The sequence below is a fragment of the Saccopteryx bilineata genome, chromosome 5 (assembly GCF_036850765.1).
Source record: "Saccopteryx bilineata isolate mSacBil1 chromosome 5, mSacBil1_pri_phased_curated, whole genome shotgun sequence".
NCBI lineage: Eukaryota > Metazoa > Chordata > Mammalia > Chiroptera > Emballonuridae > Saccopteryx > Saccopteryx bilineata.
The window spans coordinates 8,637,083-8,662,804 of NC_089494.1; the positions used below are offsets into that span (position 1 = coordinate 8,637,083).

Below are 25,722 nucleotides of genomic sequence, written 5' to 3' on the forward strand. Positions count from 1 at the left end.
GGCATCTAAAGAGAAAAGTCCCCCTCCAGGCGGGCACGGCAGCCTGGGGGCTCACGCTTCTGGCTGCATGGGGGGGCAGTGCTAGAGCAAATGCATTCCCAAAGGCCGTGCCAGACAAGTCTGACAGCAGGGGGACCGCACACCGATGTGCCCCCTGACCTGGGCCAGCTCAATCATCCCTCTCCACCTACAGCTGTCATTTGTTCTTTTTCTGGGCCCTTCTCCAAAATCCCACCTTACTTTCTTTTTTCTGGACCCTGGTTGAGACAACTTGACTGATGAAATAAGTGATGGAGAAGAATCCTAAGAGGAACCCACTGTTGGCTACGCAGGGGACAGCGTGGGGAAGCCATGGGGCCCGGGGTGAGGGCGGGGAGGAAGCTCAGTGTGGCCAGATCGTAAGGTGCGGGACACGGAGGCCGAGTCTGCGGAAACCAGAAACACTGTGAAAAGAAATTCATATTTTATCTGATTTGCTGCAGGGAAGTAAGTGTGATATGTTTATTTATTAAAACAGGAACATCTGTTTCAATTAAAGGGTTGTTCGTGATTGCCTAAATTCTGAAACCAAAAGTAAGGGAAAAAGCTGGAGAAAAAGAAATTAAACCCCTGGGGACAAAGCGAAACTCACCTTTATGTGTGAAACCACTTGGGTATTAGGTCGGAGGCGAGATACAGTTATAGCATCGATCTCCTCCTGCATTGAACATAGAATATAAGTTAGAAAGAGGCCGCGATGGAGGGCGATGCTGATGAACCGAGTCGACGTGCCTGGCCTTTTGGAAATCACCTGCCAAGAAATCCCTCCCCCAGATGATCCCGAGTTTCCCCTGTGCTGATGTGTTCTCCTTGACCAATCCCAGTTGCAGATATCTGCGGAGGATTGGACAGAGTCGAGCCCATCCCCTTCGGAGCCCTGCCCGGCGCGGCAGAGAGGAGGCCTCGCCACATCCTGTCGCTGCTGCCTGCGCCCCAGCAGCCCCCACTCAGGCACCTGACCACTGTGCCCAGCGTCAGTGAGCTCAGAGCGGTCCCTCAGCGCCACGCAAAGGCCCTGAGCGAGCCATCTGGCCTGGCTGGCCCTGCCGGGTCTCCTTCCAGAGTCACCCAGAAGGGAAGGGTCACTCCAGGTGAGACACAGACCCTGCCCAGCACCTGTGCGGCACCAGCCTGTGGTGCCGGGGGCCACGCCGAGGACCCCGGGGCCCCGTCTCTGTGTTGACCTGCCCCTTCCATATACCCACCTCCATGCACGCCCTGCCAAGGATGACGGACTCTGCGAGGGGCCTGGGTGAGGGCAGGGCCCAGAGCACCTGCTTCCTCCACCCCTCGAACAGCCCAACCCTCTGCCCTTGGACTTTGGGATTCCGTCTACCCTGGGCATTGTTACCCTTCCTCTCCTGCTCCACACCCTGTCCCTGTCACCTGTCATGATTTTTCATTCTGTCTGCAATAGTCAACCTACCATCCCACATAACTGATGAAGAGGGCTCACAACAGATACCCAGCACTTCCCCTGCCGCTGAGCAAGGTAACGTCCTTGGGGCTGACTTAGCATAGCTCAAGGGGCCTGAGGGTGGAACACACACCTGCCAGCTTGTGGCGGAAACCCTGAGGGAAAAAAAAACAACAACTGGGTATGACAAAGAAAAAGACACAGACGGGAACCGATGCACCAACTTGGCACAGGACCGCTTGTTAGGGACGCTGCCCCAGCCAGTCTGATGCGGTGATGTCTGAACAGCCCCGTCCAACCAACACTCAAAACACACTGTTCTGATCGACTGGTAACTTGGGCAACAGACACGTCTGCCACCCTCACCTGATTGCCCGCCCTCTGATAGACTACAGGCCTTTCCCTCTCAATGGTGTTCATCTTCATATGGTTTGAATTCTAAGAGTAATGTTATTGAAATCGTTAGAAAGGATGATAACACGTTTAAAGGTCTGCTGGACCTGGTTAAGTGCCTAACACTGTGTCACTTGTCGACCACAAACCATCATTATAAAAGAAGTTGGAGTATATTAAATGTACCGTTGTCTATTATTGGGTGCTGCCAAAACTGGTGTCATGAGTTCTGAGAATCAGGGATCCGAATAATGTTTCCTCCTCGCCTCTAACACATGCCATCCGAATAAGGTGGACATAATCACAAAGCAAATAAACAGGGTAAGGTTCCATCTCCCAGATTTTCCGAAGAAAACTTTAGGCAGCGTCATTAAATGAGTCAGGAGCCAGTCGAGGGAAAGGAAGGCTCACGCTCGCACTCTGTCTCACCCCACCAGGCCGCGGTGTTCGGCCCGGCCCCACCACCTTCACCCGCTAGAATAGATTGTTCTCGTTCCTCCTGCTCTGTCCCCTGCTTGCCGGTCCTGTCACCTGAAATTCCTTTTCTTCTCCTGCTCAGTGTCCTGTGATGAGCCGACCCCACGCACAAAAGGTAAAGAAGACGCTCAGGAGACGCGCCGTGCTCCCTCGGTCCACGCGTCAGGTAACTGATTCAACGACTTAAATCCACCTGAGTTGTCGGGTCTGTGAAGAGGAGAAGCCATCCGCATCTTCTCGGGACAGGGCTCTCCTTACTGCTGCCACCACCACTGTGGCCCACGTCCGGCTGCTCACCCAGCCCTCGGCGGCATGGACGGGCAGCAGACCCGAGCCCCTGGGTGCAGACAGAGTCCCCGGGGGAGGGAGAGGTGGCCTGCGCAGGGGCGCCCGTGACGAGGGATAGGAGCCCCACGATACCCACTGGACCCGACCTCAAACACCACTCGGGTCTGCGAAGGGGGAACATTCATCTTCCAGGAGGGGTTGTGGTGGGGACACGGGAGGAGAGCGCAAAAGGCCTGAGCCAGGGCAGCTGGGCCTTAGCCCCTCTCTGAAGCCACTTCGGTCAGCTCAGGCTCAACACTGCTCCATCCAAGGGCAAAGCCAACAAAATCTCCGTGTGACCCGAACGCTGACCTGGGGCCCCAGAGTGCGGACAGACGGTCCTCCCTCCTTCCCATCCCCACCCTGACTGCAGGGAACTTTCACGTTCAACCCTCAAATTGTCTATAATTGAGGGTTGGATTTTTAGAAAACGGATATTATTTAAAATTTTTGAAACGTAACAGATTATTTACGGGGCCTGGTGGCTGCTTGCCCACCTGCCTCAGTTCCCTTGTCTACATGGGCCAGGGTTTGAGATGGGTGGACGGCATAGCCTTGTGAAAACAAAGAGGGGGCCGCCTTCCCTGAGCCGGGCCATGATCTGTCAGGGCTTCGACCCGGCTGCCGCTCCTACTCTGCATCTGTTTGCTGTTAACCGGAGCCGGCATGTCCCTCCCACTGACATGGACGAGCCGCTTGGCCCCGTTTGCTGTTTCTCAAGGTGAAACCATCACAGGCAGAGCGGGTTAAAAACACCCATTCACAGACGCCTAAGCAGTAATGTGCATTTTCCATCTGACAGACCTTCACCGTCACGGGGGCCGTCAGAGTTCAAGGTCACCCCTGGCACTGCTCTCGGCTTCCTGCTGGGAGGGAGGGCTGCTGAGTGCCCTTGAGCCCATCAGCACGGGCCAAACTGAACCCTCCCCCGCAGGCAGCTGCTCCCGGGTTCCGCGACAGTCACACGGGTCACGATAACTACAAGTTTGACCAGATCCAGGCGGAGCCGGGGAACCCTGTTGACCGGCAGGTCCCCAGCCCTGGACCACACGTGTCCTCCGCCCTCTTGTTCTCACATTGAGCCCCCTCAGCGCTTGCTCTCAAGCCCAGGTGACCTCTGAAATGAGTTCTGTTTCCTTTGTCAGTGATCAGAGATGATTCCCCTGAACCAAATGACCCAGAAGAGCGTGGGGAGGCCCCCAGCACACCTGCCACCAAGAAAGGTAAGGGTCGTCTTTCTCCTGTAGGTGTGGGGACGGGGAATCCGGGGCTGCATTCTGCTTTTCCGACCGTGTCTGGTCACGGGCACTCACGGCCTCTTGCTCCATCACCCCCCCTTTTTTATTCTGAGGCTTTATAATCATTCGAGTGAAACACTCACTACTTCCTCAGTATCTAAGGTGACCAACTTTTCTACAATGAAAAGGAGGACAAAAATAAAGTTAAGAGAAAACAATATCATAAATCAAAGAAACATTTTATTCATTGCAATAATAATACACTATAATAATGCATAATAAAAACATTGGTAATATTTTATGTTGTAATTATGCTTACAAATGCCTATTAATTTTTAATAATAATTGTAAGAAAAAAGTACTCATCTAGATACAGATATGCCACATCACACGCAATGGATCGACTCTGCACCAATCAAATATGGACATTTACAGATGAGTCTTCCAATATCAAAAAGGAGGAGGACATGTAGGAGGACACTTTTCGAGCGAGGACGGAACTTACAAAAGAAAGACTGTCCTCCCTAAAGGAGGACGATTGGTCACCTTATCAGTATCACCCCTTGCCTTCCGCTCTGCTCCCCGGCGGATCTCAAGGCTGCCTGAGAGCTTTCCGTTCCAAGTCCTGCCATCATCAGGGACACCTTCAGGGTGCATGCGAAGAGCAGGCTCGCCCACTTCCCCGATCTCCCCCTCTGCTCGTGTCCAGTGACTTTGTCCTCCACCAGGTCTTGCCCCCCCTACACACCCAAAGGCGATCCACAGACCCTTCCATTGCTCAAACCTGCCTCAACTTCCCCATAATTTAATAATTCCATTTTGGGCACCAAGTCCTCAAAGTTGAACTCCTACAACAATCGTTCAACTTCTGATCTCCCCTGCTCAGCACGAACTAGCCTTCCCTGGTTTTCCCGACAGTGTGTCCCCTCTGGAGCGGCCTTTCCCTTCCCAGCTCGGCTACCTGCCCGTCTCCCAGCCCCGTCGGACCCGCTCAGAGTCCAAGAGCTCTCATTCCAGTAACCTGTTGCTGATACCTAGCCGGCCTTGACGCTCGGTCTTTTCCTAGAACTCTCTGGAAGGTCTTGGAGCAGCCTGTCATTGCTCTCTGCACATTGCATGTACAAGCAGGCCCTTCTGGGCAGAGACACGCAGCAGGGCAGCCCGCACCTGCTGGGTCCTCGCCATCTCAGCTGGTGAGCCCTCCGCCCGCGTGGCCACCCCGCTTGCTGCGATGAGCCTTTGTTTTTCCCCAAACCTCTGACCCACTCAGCGCCTCCTTTTTACCCTCAAGAGATCACTCTTCCTCCTACTTTGTAGAACGGCGTCAGATAAGAATCCCCCCACGTCGGGCAACCGATGTCCCCCCCTCCCCAGCTCCCTCCTTCTCTCCAAGGCCACCAGTCCTGCCGCCTCGCCTGATTACAGTGTCCGGGCCCCTTCTCTCTGCTGAGAACTCGGCAGCAACCTCTGACAAGGGTCTGCGTCCAGCCAGCGCCCAAGTCCAGCCCAGCTCCGAACTTTCTCTGGAGCCCCAGCTCACTTCCCCTGCCTCCAGAGCCCTCCTGTGATTCCACAGCAAAGCTTCCAGAAGTGCACTGCCCGGGATCACTGTCTCCTTTTCTTCATGGCTCTGCCTGCTCTGCCGCTTTAGAACTCCCCCCCCCCCGCCCCCTGCCACCCCTGCAGGAAGCAGCAGGGCCCAAGGTCACCAGCCACCTCCTGGCCACTCTTGAAGACCAAACATAAGAGCTGCAAACCGTTGACAGAGAAGCTGGGCAGCTCCATGTGTGCAGCCATAAAAGCTGATCTGTGGTCTTTCTTTCCAGGAAAGAAAAGAAAAAGAAGCAGCTGGTCAATTCCGAAAAAGAGGAAACCGAAAAGAAGCCTCCGGCGAGGTAAGGAGAGCGGGAGGGTCTGGGGGCAGCTCGTGCCTGAAGGTCGAAGTGTGGGAAGGTGAATTTTGGTCTGAAGGCCGTGGGGAGCGGACTGACACAGCCAGTTTTAAACCTGACAAGACCCAAGTTTGGCGCTGTGTACTGAATGACTTGGAAAGACAAAAGAACGGGAGCAGGGCTGCCGTGTGGAGAGAGGGTTGGATAGGAACCGGAACTCGGGCAGAGCAGCGGAGACAGAGAGGAGAGGGCCCGGTCCAGGTCAGCTGGGAGCTGGAGCCGACAGGACTTGATAAACTGGAAAGTGAGGATAGAATAAGATGGTGACCTCAAGGCCTGCCCTTCCATTTCTGGCTTGAATGGCTGGGTTCCTGTTGCTGAGAAGGAATGCAATATATTGGAGGGGAACTTCTATAATTCCAGTTTTGACCTGTCTATTATTTCAAGATTTGTCATAGCCATCAATGCAGTTGTGCGCTCGGTATATGCTTGGCTAAGAACTATGAAGGGGTGAGACGATACCCCGGTCGCATAACCATGTTCTTTATATATAGGACAACTACAGAAATACAGGTCACCTGGGTCAGGGAAAAGAATTCTTTATTGATGTTCTTAACCAGCTCAAAAGCCTGGGTAACATTGTAGCATCTCTCCCCCACTGTGCAGACCCGCGGGCAACAGGAGAACAGAGCTGGTGGAATCTGTCTGTGTGGGTGGCGGTTTACATTCCATAGACCAGAAACAGCACCACGGAGTTGTTAATAATTATTTGCTGAATGACAGAAACCCGTATCTCCTGTGACCCTTAATTTGGAGAGTGATCTGACAAAAGACCATTTATGAATTTATTATTGTGCTCTGCGGAGTCACATAGACAGGAAACTAAAAGTTCTTGGGGAGAAATCTCACAGCAGAGAAGTGGGACCTGCACTGTCCTCCAAATCGTTCTTACCCCGAACTTAGAGCCTGCAGGTCTGCGTGCCCTCTGGCCAGCGTCTCAGTACGAGGCACCCACGTTTACAGGACGGGGGGCAGGAACATCTGTGTGACTACCCAACAGCACACGCTCCCTGGTCAGGGAAGTGGTCTTGTTAGACAGGGGGATTCCTTAGGCCTGGCGCCAGCCTGTTGTGTTTGGGTGACTCTGACCTGCTGAGATCTCCCTCTGCCAAGCCACCAAAGGGAGCAGGAGAGGCCAGGCCTTGCCAGATTTGTCTTTCTCCCTGTTTAAATTTTTTTAATTAATTTATTTATTTTTACAGGAACAGAGAGAGAGAGTCAGAGAGAGGTCTAGATAGGGACAGACAGACAGGAACGGAGAGAGATGAGAAGCATCAATCATCAGTTTTTCGTTGCAACACCTTAGTTCATTGATTGCTTTCTCATATGTGCCTTGACTGGGGGGCTTCAGCAGACCGAGTAACCTCTTGCTCGAGCCAGCGACCTTGAACACAAGCTGGCGAGCTTTTTGCTCAAGCCAGATGAGCCCGCACTCAAGCTGGAGACCTCGGGGTCTCAAACCTGGGTCCTTCTACATCCCAGTCCGACGCTCTATCCACTGCGCCACCGCCTGGTCAGGCCTTTTCCCTGTTTAAATGAAAATTTTTGCAGGGATGTTTTTCTAAAGGTCACATTATTTTACACTTAATTAATCACCTTTATTAAAAATACTAAAAACATCTGAAAAGAGATATCAACTGTAGAGAAATAAAGAACGCAGCCTGACCAGGTGGTGGCAGAGTGGATAGACTGGGACGCAGAGGACTCAGGTGTGAAACCCCGAGGTCGCCTGCTTGACCAAGGGCTCACTAGCTTGAGAGCTCGGGGTCGCTGGCTTGAGCCAGGGGTCACTCGCTCTGCTGTTGCCCTTCCCCTGGTCAAGGCACATATGAGAAAGCAGTCAATGAACAACTAAGGTGCCACAACAAAGAATTGATTCTTCTCATCTCTCTTCCTGTCTGTCTGTCCCTATCTCTCCCTCTCTCTCTCTCTCTCTCTCTCTCTCTCTGTCTCTATCACACACACACACAAAAAAAACCCAAAACACAGAAAGTGTACTGACTTTCTGCGTCATACCACACTCTTATGTGCATAAAGAAGATGGTGGTCTTTGTTTTCTGTAACATTCTCGTTTCTCTGAAACCCTCCTTCTGTGCTAGGGAGAATCATGAAACTTGTCCCGTAACGGCAGCCTTCAGGTTCTTTTAGGCTGCCCGTTCCTTTCGGGTAACTGCTCAGTACCTGCGTGATTAAACTCCCTGCGCGTCTGTCCCGGTACCTCCTCTCCAACTTTTAGCCACTCCTGCTTCCTCCATTAAGTGGCACTCGGATGCTTAAAAAACAAAAAGCACGTGTCCATCTGCCAGGAGGGAATGTGGCCGTGCCTGCCTGAGTCCCCCTGGGGATGCTATAAAAACAAAGAGCACGTGTCCATCTGCCAGGAGGGAATGTGGTCGTGCCTGCCTGAGTCCCCCTGGGGATGCTATAAAAACAAAGAGCACGTGTCCATCTGCCAGGAGGGAATGTGGCTGTGCCTGCCTGCGTCCCCCTGGCCTCCATAGAGGTGGTCTTGCTCCGCCAGACCGCGGCCATCCCGTGTGGGATCAGCCACGGAAGTCCACAGCCAGTGGAAGTTGTGATCTCTCAGCAATGAAGCAGAGCGCCCTGCACACACACCCTTCCCCCCTGGCACCCCCTCTCCCGAACCACACACAGGCCCTGGGAAACCTGCAGAGGTAACCTGAGAAGGCCCCTCCTCTGCTGAAACGAGCCACCAGGCTATTTTTACTCAGATGCGCCACCTAGTGGCAGGTATAACTCAGACACAGGAACCAGTAAGCTCCCCTCCCTCTCGGGTCCCCCCACACACAAATATCTCTGGTTGATTTCAAAAGGTTGTACAAGGAATAAGGCCAGATAGTGAATTTGGAGAGGGGGGGAGGAGTAACATGCACACAAGAAAAAATATATAATTACGGAGAAATAGGAGAAGAGTGTGGCCCAGGGGCACAGAGATCTCAGAGTTGGGAGACTGGGAGCATGAGGAGGAAGGGCAGGCACTGAGAGGGGGGAGAACGAGGCGCCCTGGGCACCTCGGTGGGACCACTCACCAGTCCCTGTTTGGCCCAGGAATCACCTCACCTGGGCGCGGAATCCAAGAGAAGCTCCTGGAGGTGGATCAGGTGACTCAAAGGGAAGACGACTCAACCAGGAACTCAAAGTTGGTGTCAGGGGCCCAAAAGGCAAAGACTGAACGTGCCCAAACGTCTGAATCCGAAGGTAAGGCTGGTGACAATCTGCCGTCTGAAGGCGCAGCGTGGGAGGGTCTCCCGTGCAGCAGGCGCAGGGTAGGTGCACATGGGCAGTTCACAGTAGAGAGAAGGGGGAGTGCAGGGAAGGTGATGAGGTGTGACAAGAGCAGCAGAGAAGAAGCAGTGCCTGTTACGTCTGACAGTTTCTGTTAAAGAAACGGCTGTGGTCACAGGGTGCAGCTGACCTCAGCTGAGACCTAGGGCAGCAGCTCTCAAACATTTTGGGATCTTCTTCTTTTCCAAGTAAAAGGAAGGGAGATAGACAGACAGACTCCCAAATGCACCTTGACCAGGATCCACCTGGCAACCCCCCATCTGGGGCCAGTGCTCTGCCCATTGGGGCTATGCTCGCAACCAAACTATTTTTAGCACCTGAGGCAGAGGCTTCACAGAGCCACCCTCAGCTCTCAGGGCCAAGGTGATTGGACCAATCGAGCCATGGCTGTGGGCAGGGGAGAAAGAGGTAGAGAAGGGGGAGGGGGAGGGGTGGAGAAGAAGATAATTACTTCTCTTGTGTTCCCTGGCCGGGAATTGAACCTGGTACATCCACACATCAGACCGACACTCTACCACTGAGCCAAGCAGCCAGGGCCATTTTGGTATCAAGACTTCATTATACTCTTAAAAATTATAGAGGTTCCCCAAAGAGCTTTTTTGTATCTATGTATGCCTTACCAGAAATTAAAACTGATCGTTTTAAAATATTTATATATTGCCTGACCAGGCAGTGACACAGTGGATAGAGTGTCAGCCTGGGATGCTGAAGACCCAGGTTCAAAGCCCCAAGGTTGCTGGCTTGAGCATGGGATCATACATATGACCCCGTGGTTGCTGGCTTGAGCCCAAAGGTCACTGGCTTGGCTGAAGTCCCCCAGTCAAGGCACATATGAGAAAACAGTCAATGAACAACTAAGATGCCGCAACAAAGAATTGATGCTTCTCATCTCTCTCCCTTCCTGTCTGTCTGTCTATCCCTCTCTCTGTCTCTGTCTCTTTCTCTCACTATATATATATATACACACACATACACACACACATATATGCTAGTTCTTTTAAAGTAGCAATATTAAACTAATTACTTGTTAACATAAATAATATATTTTTATGAAAAATAAATATATTTTCCAAGTGAAATTAGTGTGAACAATGGCATCATTTTACATGTCTGCAAATCTTTTTAAAGTCTAGCTTAATCAAAAGCAGCTGGATTCTTTTATCGCCTTCTATGTTCAGTCAGTTGTGACATGTTGCTTTGATTGACATGTAGGAAGAAGATGCAGTCTCCCACAGATTTGTAGTTTAACAGGTTGGAGCATATTAACAATCTTTGGCAATACCTATGGATACTCATTTTTGGCACTACACCGAAACTCAACGAGAGACAGTCTCGTTTTTCTTTTTTTTTTTTTTAGCGAGAGAAAGACAGGAAGGGGGAGAGAGATGAGAAGCATCAATTCTTTGTTGTGGCACCATAGTTGTTTATTGATTACTTTCTCATATGTGCCTTGATGGGGGGGGGGCGGCGCTACAGCTGAGCAGTGGCCCCTTGCTTAAGCCAATGACCTTGGGCTTAAGCCAGTGACCTTGGCTTCAAGCCAGCGACCTTTGGGCTCAAGCCAGTGACTCCATGCTCAAGCCTGCAACCATGCGCTCAAATTGGTGACCTGCACTCAAGTCGGCAACCTCAGGGTTTCGAACCTGGGTACTCTGCATCCCAGGCCGACGCTCTACCCACTGTGCCACCGCCTGGTCAGGCAAGAGTTAATTTCTTAAAGGTTAGTTGTAATATAGACTCTGAAACCATGTCAATGAACTTTTCATATTCTGTTACAATAAAATACATAATGCTATCTTGCATTTTGAATGAATCTTTTCATGCATGATTAATAATATCATGGATATTTGAGAAATGTAAGTCACTGGATTTTACAGTGAGTTGCATCTCAAACCATCACACAAGTTTTTTTCTTGAGACAATCTTGGCAATTCAAGGTGCAGTGAATGGCTTTATATGCACTCCAGTTTTCCACAGAAACTATTAAGAGGATGTGTATGCAAGTCTCCTTTTTTTTTTTTTTTTTTTAGTAGTCAAACCCCTGCTGTTGATCTGGATACCTGGCTGTCATTTTTGCAGCCACATACCTGGTCCTGACAGTTGACAATGAACCAGTAGCAGAATGACTCAGGCAAACTGCAGAGAGAGTCCTTCAGTGGAGGAGGTGTGCCTGTCCTTGACTCGCCTCTGCCACGTTGGAATTAATCCTATTCCAAATTAATTAATTTTACTGGTTCATCAAGAACATTCTTAAATGAAACTGGCTTTTTTTTTTTAATGTCAGTGTTGGACAAACGCAGTGATTACTGCTAAGTTTTGGGGACACTGATTTGTACTAAGGCACCAGCAGTTTCACCTGCTGTGGCTCCTTCTCCATCTGTAAGAAGACCTACTTACTAATAAAGACAACGTACACCCGATTATGAAAACAGTTTTGACCTCAAAGATCTGAAAGATCACTCTGAGCCTCCGGCCCGGAGTTTACATGACTGCTCTCCCCCTGGACGTCTGTTAGCAGAGGGGCCTCTGCCGACCAGCCTTGCTTTCTGCCCCCACCCCCAGTTTAAATGACTGCTCTCCCCCTGGACGTCTGTATTAGCAGAGGGGCCTCTGCCGACCAGCCTTGCTCTCTGCCCCCACCCCCAGTTTAAATGACTGCTCTCCCCCTGGACATCTGTATTAGCAGAGGGGCCTCTGCCGACCAGCCTTGCTCTCTGCCCCCACCCCCAAGTTTAAATGACTGCTCTCCCACTGGACGTCTCTGTTAGCAGAGGGGCCTCTGCCGACCAGCCTTGCTCTCTGCCCCCCCCAGTTTAAATGACTGCTCTCCCCCTGGACGTCTGTATTAGCAGAGGGGCCTCTGCCAACCAGCCTTGCTCTCTGCCCCCACCCCCAGTTTAAATGACTGCTCTCCGCCTGGACGTCTGTATTAGCAGAGGGGCCTCTGCCGACCAGCCTTGCTCTCTGCCCCCCCCCCAGTTTAAATGACTGCTCTCCCACTGGACGTCTGTATTAGCAGAGAGGCCTCTGCTGACCAGCCTTGCCCTCTGCCCCCCCCCAAGTTTAAATGACTGCTCTCCCACTGGACGTCTCTGTTAGCAGAGGGGCCTCTGCCGACCAGCCTTGCTCTCTGCCCCCACCCCCAGTTTAAATGACTGCTCTCCCCTTGGACGTCTGTATTAGCAGAGGGGCCTCTGCCGACCAGCCTTGCTTTCTGCCCCCACCCCCAGTTTAAATGACTGCTCTCCCCCTGGACGTCTGTATTAGCAGAGGGGCCTCTGCCGACCAGCCTTGCTTTCTGCCCCCACCCCCAGTTTAAATGACTGCTCTCCCCCTGGACGTCTGTATTAGCAGAGGGGCCTCTGCCGACCAGCCTTGCTCTCTGCCCCCCCCAGTTTAAATGACTGCTCTCCCACTGGACGTCTGTATTAGCAGAGAGGCCTCTGCTGACCAGCCTTGCCCTCTGCCCCCCCCAAGTTTAAATGACTGCTCTCCCACTGGACGTCTCTGTTAGCAGAGGGGCCTCTGCCAACCAGCCTTGCCCTCTGCCCCCCCCCAGTGGGGGAGACACCCAGTGGTAGACACGCAGGAGGGCGCCATGGAGGCTCCAGCAGGACCTGCAGCCTCCAGCCTTCAGCTCCAGAATGTCCACGGTCCTTCCCTAATCTCTGCGAGATGCCCCACGAAACTCTCTAGGGTGGGTTTACTGGGCTTGGAACAGAATGTCACTTTTTATTCCAGAGGTCAGTGATGACGATTCAGAAATGAGTGAAGCAGAGGGATCCCAGGACCCAGCTAGCACGCCACCGAGGATCGCGCACGGTACGGAGGAGGGACTGTGGGTCTCGGTGCCCTTGCCAGAAGCTCGGATTCGGAACTGGTTCACTCTAAGCCAGAGCTTCTCAACCCCTTTTTCATTGTCCTGGCCCTAGGCAGCCCACTTCGATATTTTCTTCCTAAGCAAGAATGCCCCCCCCCGGTGTTCTTGATTTATATATTGATTTATGGGATGTATATATTTGTGCCTTATGCATAAAAAGAGTAAGGTTTTACTCCCAGGAATCAATTTTCTGAGCAACATCACCACTGCTGAGAATTCACACCCTAAACATATACCATATTTCCCTATGTATAAGATGCACTTTTTTTTTTTCAAAAAAATGTGGGGCCTATAAAACTGGGTGCATCTTATACAGTGGTTGTAGATTTTTTTACTTGCATTTCCTGCTTTTTTGTGCTTGTTTTTGCACTCATTTTTGTAGATGAATAAAACTGGAGTTCAATAACTTTATGTAACACATTTTTTTTTTCAAATTTTAGGCCCCCAAATTAATGTGTCTCTTATACACGGGGAAATTCAGTTCTTGGTACTTTATTGGAAGTGCCCAAGCCATGGATCAAGTTTTTTCCTAGGGCCCCAATCTCCATGTTTCTTACATGCCTTTTCTGGGAAAATTGGAGTGAAACACATTTTGTTATAAAGTTAAATATAATAGTACAACTGGGCATGAGCAACTGATGTTGTTGACTTGTGCTCATGAAAGGGTGCGTGTGAGTTCACACGTAGTCATTGTTACCATTGTCCCTGAAGGGGAAAAGCACTGAACATTCTTCTGTTTGTTGGTGAATGTGGGTCATTGTGTCGCAAATTTACAGAACCCCCACAATGACTCTCCAACAACAGATATCTCAGAAAGAATATGTCAAATTTCACCACCTTTCAAATAAATTTTATTGTAAGAGTTTCTCCTCTGTTGCACTGACTTCTACGGTAACATTTCAGACGTGCTCGTGGTTTCAGAAACACGCTTGGGGAGGTCCGAGAAATTCATTCCGTTTTGCAGATGAGAATGCGGATCCGTGTCAAAGATCCACGGGTGTTAGGAGAGTCTGTGGGTAAAGGTGGGCTGGCGCATCTTGGAGCCATGGTTCTCCATCACAAAGGAAGGGACAGAAGCTTAGTCACCTCAATATTGTCTGAAATGAGTGTGGTCGATAAATATAAATTTATTATGGCTTATTTAAAAATGACGTTGTCATACTTCCTAGATCCCCAGGATAACAGAAGCAAGCTGTCTTCGCGGAAGTCTCCTGGAGAAAAGCGTAAGTGGAAACAGCCCGTGTGTTCTCCGCTAAGGGGACCCGATGTTACTCCTGGCAACCGTGGTAGCCTCAGGCTGCAGAGACATCCAAGCCAGAAAGACATGCGCTTTTTTTAAATGGTGATTTATTTTTTTAACATAAAAAAAATCTTCGCCTGACCAGGCAGTGGCGCAGTGGATAGAGCGTCGGACTGGGATGCGGAAGGACCCAGGTTCAAGACCCCGAAGTCGCCAGCTTGAGTGGCGACTGGTTTGAGCAAAAGCTCACCAGCTTGGACCCATGGTCGCTGGCTTGAGCAAGGGGTTACTCAGTCTGCTGTAGCCCCACGGTCAAGGCACATATGAGAAAGCAATCAATGAACAACTAAGGTGTCACAATGAAAAACTGATGACTGATGCTTCTCATCTCTCTCCATTCCTGTCTGTCTGTCTCTATCCCTCTCTCTGACTCTCTCTCTGTCTCTGTAAAAAAAAAAAAAAATCTGCAATACTTTGCAGCAGCCAATAGGATTTGCTTGCTATGTGGGACAATAGACCTTCCTTCAGCCCCTCCCCACAAAAAATAAGTGTTAAAATACGAACTTATTACTTTCTTCTGGGTGAAGGTCAGTGCTCAGGGGCTGGTTTCATACACCATCAAGTCCCAGGCTCACATGTCGTGACCCCTGCGACAAGTATAAATATATTCCAGGGTGTTGAGCGGGAACGGTATGAAATGAATGAATATAGACAAAGAACTAAAGACATATAAAAGATGGGTTTTGGGAGGAAGCCCCAGCTCCTGCTAACAGTAAAATTACCGCCCTAGCAGAGCCGCAGAAAACATGGCCACTGCCCTAGCTGCAGCCTTCTTTATTATTCTGGGCAAGGTGGAAATTAGCAAATCAATTATGTTTCCAAGGCAACCCAAGAACTCCACCAGGTGCAGAAAACCCCCCACCAATACTTAACATATACAACCTCACACAAAGAAGTAACTTCCTTCCAGTTGTTCGGGGGAACATGGGACACAGGATGAGCATCACAGCTTTTGCAACTTAATCAGGCAGGTGAGGTGGGGGTTGGGAAGACTGTCAGCTTACAGTCAGCTCCCAGCACCTCTGTTCCCCAGATATCCAAACTCTAAGAATCCTGTTGATTTTTCAGTCCCCAACAGATCCCCCTTTTATATTTTTTAAACTTCGATTCTTGTTCTGTGATTTATACTCATCTGATTTCCCATGTTCTGATTTAGAGTCAGACTGGGAAAATATAAAATAAACAACAAAATTAAAATAGCCAATACTAACAAACACCAAAACAAGTGTCTTAATACAATGAAGTGATAAAACCTTTTAGATTAATCAAGCAAAGTCTTAACTAATACAGTAGGATCTAAAATAAAATCTTTGCAGTTTTGAATGTCCTTCAACCCAACCCCACTTCAGTCTGAAAATTGTCCCAAGGAGCAGGAGTCACACACATTCAGGAAAAGTCTGCAAGGCACTGGAGTTGTTGTCATATTTCCACACTTTGCAGCTAGAGTCCAAGTCCCAGTGACCACTGCTTCTTCTGGCAATGATTCAGGTAGACTGGAAGAGCCGTCTGCAGCGTGTATGGAGATGGAGCTTCTGTTTTCTTTTAACCTGAAGAGATTAACCCAGGGAGCCTTTCCCTGGAGCTTTGCAGCCGTGGGGTGGTGAGGAGAACCTTGGGATACACTGTGCTGTGTGGCATAGGTAAATTTGTAACAGAAGTGGGCAAAAAGGAGAGAGAGAGAGAGAGAGAGAGAGAGGCTCTAGATTAGGAGTAGGTCCCAGCCTAAAATAGGCATGGGGCTTTGAGGCAAGAGAAATAAAGGAGACACTATATGTTAAAATAAGACCATCAGCACTCACAACAGAGATTTTCGAGGGATGAGCAGAACCCGAATATTCAGGCAAGGTATAGTAAGTGGCATTTGTGTCTATAAGAAATGAGATCAACTTACCTGCTACTTGGAAGAATACCCTAGGCTCATCCATAGTGATGTGTGATGGGGCCGACGGCCCCGGGCACCTTTAGCCTTCAGTGGCAAGTCCCAGCAGCCTGAGCAAGGTCAGGTCGCAGGTGGCTGGAACAGGGCTGGAAGAGACTGAACCCTCCCTTGGAGGAGCGAGGGGGCAGTGTCCCTTTTTCCCACAGCAAAGGTATGGCCCTGGTGGGGGCTGAGAAGCCAGACAGGCTTTATCCCAAATGACCTTTTTTTCCACTCTTGAAGCAGGGCCCTGATGGAGGCTTATGAGGCCCCTTAGGGTTGTTGGAGCCTTTAAGGGTGTATGCCAAGAGCTGGTATTTTGCCTGATCTCTCTTTGGGCTTTGTCTGCTTTTTCCTGTTTTCTCTCGGTCATTATAGACCTTTAAAGCCATGCTCAGAAGATCTCGCTGAGGGGTTTGAGTGTTCTCCTCCACCTATATAAACTTTTTCCATCTATCTGCAGCTGATTGGAAAAAAAACAGAACAGCGTTATTAGCTGGATCAAATGAAGGAGGGTAGAAGTTTGCAGGAGAAAGAGGTTTGGCTTCTCTTGTAGGATTCCAGAGTCTCTCAGCTCCTGTAAGACTCTGTACATCAGCATTCAAAAGAAATGTTTTAAAGTAAAAAGCATGGTAAAGAAGATTTGCAGGAGTTCCAAGATATGACTCCCCCCCCTTTTTTTATTATTTATAATTGACCTTTAAGCATTTGTTGGGCACACTTTATAATACCTTGACCCTGAGGATTGTAAGAAATACCTGTCTATATGTTCTTTTTATAAGTCTAACAAAATATAGTAAATACTTTTTGAAGTAACATTCCCATACTTATCAAAACATTTTTATCCTATTAATTAACAGGCAATTTAAAGAGTACATCAAGGCTGGAGAAATCTAGTATGACTCTCGTTATCTTCCTATAGTAAAAATATTTACACTTCTGTTAGACAAATCTACCCTGCTCCAAGCTTCTTAGCTTGCAGCTTGGAGCAGCCTGGCCAAATTAGCAAGTCTTTAGGATCCACATTTCATTCTATTTAAATTTAAATGAGCGCTCTGTACAAGTTCCAAATGAAAAAAAAAATTTTAGGGATAAAACCATTTTATTTTTTCAATATTAGAGCCGGCATTTCCAATTTTTGCATGCAAGAACTTAATTCAGGCCTTAAAAAATCACATTTAGACAACATTAAACAAAGACTAGACACAAACAAGAATCAGACAAAGTAGACAAATCAGAGAGAAACCTGGGATTTCAGAGTACAATTATATTTATATTAGAAAGTTGATTGATTTTAGGGTTGATTTTTCAGTTCCCAACACCCACACATGCCTGTTGCGTCACCATCATCAGCCTAGCCATCCCCTTCATGGGGGTCCAGCCAGTATGTCTGCATTCCAGCCAAAGTGGCAGAGGCGAGGTCAAGGACAGGCACACCACCTCCACTGAAGGACTCTCTCTGCAGTTTGCCGTGAGTCATTCTGCTACCGGTTCATGGCCAGGACTAGGTACGTGGCTGCCAAAAAGGCTGGTAGATGTCGTTTTACTCTAGAAGGACAAGTATCCAGATCAACAACAACATCGTGGACTTGACTACTCAGGGAAAAAGGGAGACAAGAGGAAGAGGAACAGCTGTCAGTGCCCGGCCTGCCCACTGTGTGGTGGGCATTACTCGTGCCCTTCACTCGTGCTGGTTCTCTTCCCTGGCCCAGAAAGCTGCATTCCCCCGCCCCCTGCAGGGGACAAGGCCATGATGCTGGCTCTGGCCAATGAGTTCAGGGGGGTGGGTTTCACTCCTGAGTCAAAACACAGAAGACCCACTGTGCTCTGGGAACGCCGTCCCTGACGGTGGGAAGGGGAGAAGGGGGCGGGGCCAAGGGCCAGGCAGCATGGGTCTCGACACCACCGCACTGGGGACAGCTGCTCTGGAGAGTCCGGGTCCTGCAGAGGACTCCAGGTGACCGAGAAACACACTGTTCCGTGAAGCCACGAAAACTTCGTTCGTTTGTACTGCAGTATAGTCTCTGTCCTGTCCTGTCTGCCAAGTGTTTCTGACAAGTTTTGCAAACAGTACAGAAATGGATCGCTCAGGAAGTTAAGTCGATTTACTCTGCTCACCTTCCTTATTTATGCACCTTACAAATGAGCATACTCTTTGTCATAGTGTATATAAACTCATCCTATATAGTCTCTTCTATACACACGTCTTTTCATTGTGGTTTTAATACACGTATCGCCATGTCGGTGCCACCTGTTTCCTTCTGTTAGCCGCATAGCACACGATTGCACGTGCAATAATTGAAGCAATCACCTTGTTGATGGACAGCTAGGCTATTTCCAATTTATATATGAAAATAGAAATCGTGTTCACGTGTGTTTTTATCATCACACACTTGTCTAATGATCTCCTTGGAATTAATTTCTAAATGTGAGAATACTTGGTCTACGTGTTCATATTTTAAATTTCATACATGTCACCAAATTGTTCTGCAGAAAATATAATTGCTTACATTCTCTTTAGCAATACAGGAGTGCTCGTTAGCTATTTCCTCATCAACCGAGATGGGAGAAAAGTTTTTAAACCAAGCAATGCATTTTTTATTATCATATGCATTTTTTTATTATTTTATAATCTAAAGATGATTTTATAGTAAATTTATTATTTGTATTTTCACTTTAGGAATTTTTAATATATGTCCTTGGCCCATTTTCCTTGTGTGCTATTTATATTATGTGTTATTTATTAAGGATGTTAACCTTCTCTATTTTATTATATATATTGCATTTTTTTTCTATTTTTTGTTTTAATATTGTGGGGATGTTTTTTGAAGTGTAGGCATTTTTAATTTTTTAAAATTATCTTTTACTTTTATGGCATCCAGCCTTGAGTTTTGGCTAAGAAGTTTTTTTATATTGATAGCTTACAATAATCTATATATTTTCTTCAAGTCTTGAAAACCCAGGTTATGAATTTGAAAAAAAAGTCTAATTTAAATATTAATATTTTAGTATATCTTTGTTACTTTTTCATTCAACCTTTTTCATTTCCAAGTAAAATGGAGTACTTTTTTTCACATGGACCTCATGGTTTTCTGCTTCCCAGAGGTGATGGAAAGACAGAAATAAATTGATTCATGAAGTAGTGACATCTCAAGCTTATAGATCAATATTTATAGCCATAAAAGACTTTTGTTTTTTCTGTTTTAGAAAAAAGAAAAATATGTAGCCGGTCAAGGTCAAAACCAAGACAGGAAAAAAGGCTCCTGGAAGGTAAGCAGGAAGAGGGAAGTCCTCACTCCCCCACTGTTCATCAGGGTCCTCGCTTGGATGACACTCATGGCCTCCTCTCCAGCCACATGGGCATCCAGGTGTCACTAGGACAGGGCCAGCCCCATCCCTGTTCCCTGGGCCCCAGACACCCATTGGTTCCAAAGGCTTCCTTTCTTACTGTTGCAAAGGAATGGGGTAGAGGTGTACAAGGGATATCGGACGGTTTTGAGATTAGCCTTGTGTCTAGTGCAAGTTCAGAGCCAGGAAGACTAGATAAAGCCCGGCCAAATGTCTAGGCAGGATTCGGACTCCTGACTTCTGTCTAGCTGCAGTTAGAGATTTGTAATCACTGAGTGCCCCATGCCACCCAAAACGATTCATACCTACTTATCATGCATCTACCACAAAACTTGTGTTGTTTTCGTATAGGAAATAAAAATTCATGAAACTGCATTCTTCTAGCTCCTCTGCTCTATCTGTGGTCTTCCTCACCCTGTTCTCCTTCTCCCCTGAGTATCCCCTCTCTCCCCTCTCCCCTCTCCCCTCTTCTTTCTCCTTTCCTTTCTCTGTGGCTCCAGGTGTGCTAGTGGGTGAGGAGTCTCTTGGATTCCCTGCTTTACGGGGGCCTGAAGTGCCCTGTGACGGGATCTCATCTTAGCTCCAGACATGCAGATCTCATGAGTTTCACTGCCTTGGGCATACCCCCATTTTTCTGCTTGTTTTCAACACCCCTCAGTCTTGGGGGGGAGGGGACTCAGACATCCTTGTCTGCCCTTCTTTGACCCTTGTCTCTTTGGACTCCCAACCCAGCACCTCCCTAGACTGGAGGAAACTTACCCTTTGTCAAATGCTGAGGTTTCTGTTATTTCAGTGACTTCTAGGAAAACTTCACATTCAGACCTCCCAACTTTTCTCCCTGGTGCATGAAGATACTTTCTGGAACTTAGCAATCCCCTTTGTTCTCAAAAAATTCTGTGTTTCAGGGTGTTGTAATGTCTCCAAAACAGTCTTCACTGAGCAGTGACATCTCAGTTCTAGCCAGCTTCTACCCTCCCCCTGAGACTTATTGATTTAATGATTAGGGAACCTTGGGACATTGCAATTTATAAGGGTGAAAAATACGTGATTCTAATATTTTCAAAATATACTACCTTTGTATATTCATTCAACAAAGATGAATTTAGTTGAGGTGGGTACTAGGCACATGTCCTAGATCCGGGGAACTCAGCAGGGAGCAGGACAGATGTGGAGCCTACATTCTTACTGATACACATGTAATCAGTAGACAAAAAGAGGAGTCTAAGGGGAACAGAAAACAGGAAGGTGTATTGTGAGAAAGGAGAGGAATATCGGTAGAGAAACAGGAAGATAAAAGTGAGGTATAAGCAGTAGAGCATCGGCCCAACGTGTGGAAGTCCTGGGTTTGATTCCTGGTCAGGGCACACAGGAGAAGGGCCCATCTGCTTCTCCACCCTTTCCCCTCACCTTTCTTTCTGTCTCTCTTCCCCTCCTGCATCCAAGGCTCCACTGGAGCAAAGTTGGCCCTGGTACTGAGGATGGCTCCATGGCCTCTGCCTCAGGCACTAGAATGGCTCCAGTTACAACAAAACAACGCCCCAGATGGGCAGAACACCGCCCCCTGGTGGGCATGCCGGGTGGATCCCCGTCGGCTGCATGCGAGAGTCTGTCTCTCTGCCTCTCCATTTCTCACTTCAGAAAAATACAAAAAAATAAATTAAAAAAAATAGTGAGGTACAGGGATACCGGATTTCTTGACAGTGTGAAGACAGGGAGCATGTGAAGGGGAGTCACTAACGGGAAGAAAGGGCTTTAGTGGGAACCCTAATGAACACTACTCACAAGTCACCGTTTGGCTTAGGAACCGCCTCACCTGGGCACAGAATTCAAGAGAAGCTCCAGGTGGTGGATCAGGCGACTCAAAAGGAAGACGACTCAACCAGGAATTCAAAGATAATGACAAGAGCTCAAAAGGCAAAGCTTGCATGTGCTGGAACGTCTGGACCTGCGGGTAAGGCTGGTGACAGAATCTGCCATTTGAAGGCGCGGTGTGGGAGGGTCCCTGTGCAGCAGGCACAGGGTTAGCTGGACCTGGAAAGTTAATACTAGAAGGAGAGGGGCAGGCTAGACAAGAAGGATGTGAAGACAGAGAAAGGATCTGTCGGTTGGAGAGTGCTGGTTAAAAGAAGTAACTGATTCACAGGACCACTTCCCAGTGTCTGCGATTTACAGTTCCGTTAGTCGAGTCAACACTGGCCCACTGAGTCTGGGAGCTTCTCACTGATACGAGCTAACCCAGTCAGGAGAGTGTCACCAATCCCCAAAGCGGACACATTCTCAGTAGTATTTCCTGTTTGTTTGTTTGTTTTTTAATTTATTTACTGATTTTAGAAAGGAGGGGGGAGAGAGACATCAATCTGTTGTTCCACTTATTTATGCATTCATTGGTTGATTCTTGTAAGTGCCCTGACCAAAGATCAAACCTACAAACTTGGTGAATCAGGACGATGCTCTAACCAGCTGAGACACCTGGTCAGGGCCTCAGTAGTATTTCTTAAAGGTTAATTTCTAGAAATGAGACCAATCGGTCAATGAATCTGTATATTTAAAACTAGCACACAGTGATGACCAAATTGTTACCACTTCAGGCTCCCAGTAACATCATGCGGATGCCCTCTTCCCTGCCCTTTCATCAACACTGAAAAGAATGAGATTTTTGTGTTTGACAAATTAAAAACAAAGAATATGTCACCAGTGTTTCCCTTTGAATTCCTTCGCGCTGTGCATGTGGTTAAACTTGCTGAGACAGACTATTACCTCTCACCAGTATTTCAGAAAGCTATGTACCCCTGCCCTGTGCTCCCAGGAATGTCCATGTGACTCAACAGGGACAAAGAAATGTGGGCAGAAGTGAGAAGGTCACTTCCAAACCAAAGCTTTAAGAGCCCTTGTGCTGTCATTCTCTCTGCCGTGGAGCCAGTGGTGATCTAGACAGAGGCTCCTCTGTCCCAGGATCCATAGTGTCAGTCACATGGTTCCTCGTCTAACTTGTCATCCACAAACAGCATGAGGGAGAAGTAAACCTGGGTTGTTCTAAACCAGCATTTGGCAAACATTATTTAAAAAGGGACAGATAATAAATAGTTTGGGCTTTGCTGGCCTTACAGTCTCTATTGTAGCTACTTAATACTGCCATTGTCGCACAGAAGCCACCAGAAACAGATATATAAACAAATGGACCTGGCTGTGTTTCAATAAAACTTTATTTATAAAAACAAGCATTGGGCCTATTTTGCCCTCAGGCTATAGTGTGCTGATACCTGTAAATAAACCATTGAGGTTTGAGAGGTTCATAAATTACCAGAACCTGTTTTTTAATAAATTTTTATTGGAATTTTTTTCTTTTGGGATTACCTGTTCATGTATACCCATTTTTGTATAAGTCTATTCTTTTATTTTTATTTTTTGGTATAATCCAAATTAACCCTTTATTATCTTATTGCAATTTTTCTAGTTTTGTTTTTTTGTCTTCCAACTTATTAAGAAATTTTTGGTTGTGGAAAATTTTTTTTTAATTTGAGTTAGACAAATTATTTTATCTTTTCCAGAGTGGTGTATGCCCGAGTTTTACCAAATTGTCATTCTTGGTATATTGGGTCAGATATTTCCTTGTTGTGGGGGCTGCGCTGTGCATCACGGGGTGCTTAGCAACACCCCTGCCCTCTACCAATCAGAGGCCATAGCACATGCCTCCCAATCACAACGAAAAATTTTCCCAACATTGCCAAATGCCCCTGGATGACAGAATCACCCAGGATAGAAATTCATTGCTTTATGCCCTATACGTCAGCCTTTAAAAGTGTTTTCTATATAATACTTATAAGGCTAACATTTTATTAACTTCAGGATTTGTGTTAAATATATATATGTGTGTGTGTGTGTGTGTGTGTATATATAATTGTACACATTATTTTCTATAATAATTTGAAATTTTGACTTCTGTACTATTTCAGCCTTTCTATCTATTAACATGAGTTTGCTATTTTTACTTGGTCAATGCTATGATTTTCCTTTTGTAAGAATTCATACCTGTCTTTCCCCAAACTGGAAGGAAGATGGGAAAAATTACTTCAAAGTAGTTGACATGGAAAATACGCACATGTATGTTTCTGATATATATATATAATAAATATATGTATATAATAAATATATAGATTATAAATGGCTATTTTTAAATTCTTTTAGCAAAGGAGAGGAAAAACGATGTCTGTTCAAATTCAACAAGAACTCTTCAGAAAAATATTCCCCAAAAGGGTAAGTAGGCGAGAGGCAGAGACTCGCCCTCAGGCCCCCCAGGGCCCCGGCCTGCGGCTGGAAACGCCAGCTCCTCCCTCCTCCGCTTTCCCTCCCACCACCCTGTGCCCTCCTCCTGGGTCTCTGCTCCTTTCCAGCAAGGTGCCACGTGGGACACACTCCCGTGAAGGGCAGCACGTAAGGAGTGCTGCCCACCCCATCTGCCCTGGAAAGTGTTGTTCGACACAGAACATATAAAGACCCCAAAATGGTTAAGGGACAACGACAGAACCCATAAGTCAAGTTCTCATGTAAATGCCTTTCTGCATTCTAGGCATTGGTGAAAACCCTAATCCAGGCAAAGCCAAGCGTGTTCCTGTTTCTGGTGAGACAAACTTTCTCTTCTGTGTTAGTCAGGGGTGCAGGTCTGGTCTCTGTGGTCGGTTCTGGGCTTGCTTCTGCCCCTCTGAACTCTTGTGCCTCTTGGTTGGGATCATTCTCCTCCTCTTCTTCCTGTTTCTCCTCCTTTTCTTCCTCTTCTCCTCTTCTTCCTCTTCCTCCTCCTTCTCTTCTTCCTGCATTCACTTTTCTTCCACTCTTATAACTTACTCCTCAGCCTGCTCTCCTGTCACACCCTCTTCCCTCTCTGGCACAAGCCATATTGGCCTTCTTTGCCCCACTAATTTTTATTAAAGGGTAGCAGGTGCTACTCAAGCTGGGGTCTGTCTACTGGCGCCACCTACAGGCTTGTTGGTTGCAGGTCTGCAAAAACACAGAGCTTGTGAACCAACTGTGACACTGCACACAGTCTTCCCGGGGCCAGACCTCCTCAGTGGCGGTGGCAGTGTGTTGATTTCTGTCCTGGTCAAGCCCCTGTCCCATCACAGGACACATGTTGAGTAGCACTGGTCCTACCTGCTCATGGACAAATGCATGTACCATAAGTGTAGAGCTTGAGGAATTCACACAAGCCAAGAGCCCACGTGTACCCAGCACCCAGCGTCAAGAAACAGGACATTATCCACTCCCATAACCCAGTCCCCACGCACACCCCCTGCGCGTCATCAGCCTGATTTGTCAACACATAGGTCGCTTTGACACTGGATACTTCATCCTCCTTCCTGCTCAGGGCCTGCTCAGTGTGTCCCGTCCCCCCCAACACATTCTCTCGCACACACACGCATGCATGCTCCCTCATCCTCATCCCGCCCTTTGCTTCCCATCCTCGGCCTCACCTTGAGCAAAGCATCCTCTGCCCCGCAGGCCAGGGTCAGGTCTTCCTGACGTGACTTCCTGGAGCCCTGTATTTTTTCCCTGTGACATTTGTCGCAGCTGTGATGAGCTGTGTTGGTCCTGTTCACAGTGTGAAAGGCAGTAAGTGGGTCAGTGCTGCTCCGTCCCCTCTGTGCTTTGCACATGTTCGGCTTAAATGACTGTCAGTGGTCGGTACCGTGCTCATTCTTCTGCATCGGGGATGAGCAGAGGTGTCAGGGCCTCCACTTGCTCATATGCTGCACCTGTGTGAACCAGCACAAGGTGCGCCTTCCTGTCTCGTTCCCCCTCCTGTCAGGCTTCCTGAAACCACAGCCTCTGCTGCCCTCTGCTGGCAGACTGTGGTAGGAAGGACTCCGATGGGTTATGCGACGGATGGAAATCAGAGCCCCCTCCAAGGTGGGCTGCTTGCTCAGCGCACAACCCACACAACGTAGGCAGAGGCCCTGATAACAATATAAGTGGGTACATCTCCTTACGATTGGCATAGCACTTCGCTCAACATTGTACCATTGAACCCTGAAATCAGTACGATTCAGCTCATTTTACGGAGTCAGTTGGAACAGAAAATACTCGCTTGAGCTGAAATCAACCTCAGTGGTCACATTTCAGGTCCTTTGTT

At 48.1% G+C, this 25,722-nt stretch overlaps 1 protein-coding gene across 4 annotated transcripts in view; it reads left to right on the forward strand.

The window, feature by feature from the left end:
• SP110 (SP110 nuclear body protein) overlaps positions 1-25,722 on the forward strand; it is a 43,020-nt gene that overhangs the window by 11,002 nt on the left and 6,296 nt on the right. For all 4 annotated transcript variants that reach the window (XM_066279938.1, XM_066279937.1, XM_066279939.1 and 1 more), the window contains exons 4-15: positions 864-1,130; positions 1,457-1,531; positions 2,409-2,492; positions 3,799-3,876; positions 5,718-5,786; positions 8,913-9,062; positions 12,891-12,971; positions 14,199-14,252; positions 19,455-19,517; positions 21,397-21,546; positions 23,781-23,849; positions 24,163-24,213. In XM_066279938.1, coding sequence (XP_066136035.1) covers positions 864-1,130; positions 1,457-1,531; positions 2,409-2,492; positions 3,799-3,876; positions 5,718-5,786; positions 8,913-9,062; positions 12,891-12,971; positions 14,199-14,252; positions 19,455-19,517; positions 21,397-21,546; positions 23,781-23,849; positions 24,163-24,213 — 1,191 coding nt within the window. The remainder of the gene's footprint in view (positions 1-863; positions 1,131-1,456; positions 1,532-2,408; positions 2,493-3,798; positions 3,877-5,717; positions 5,787-8,912; positions 9,063-12,890; positions 12,972-14,198; positions 14,253-19,454; positions 19,518-21,396; positions 21,547-23,780; positions 23,850-24,162; positions 24,214-25,722) is intronic.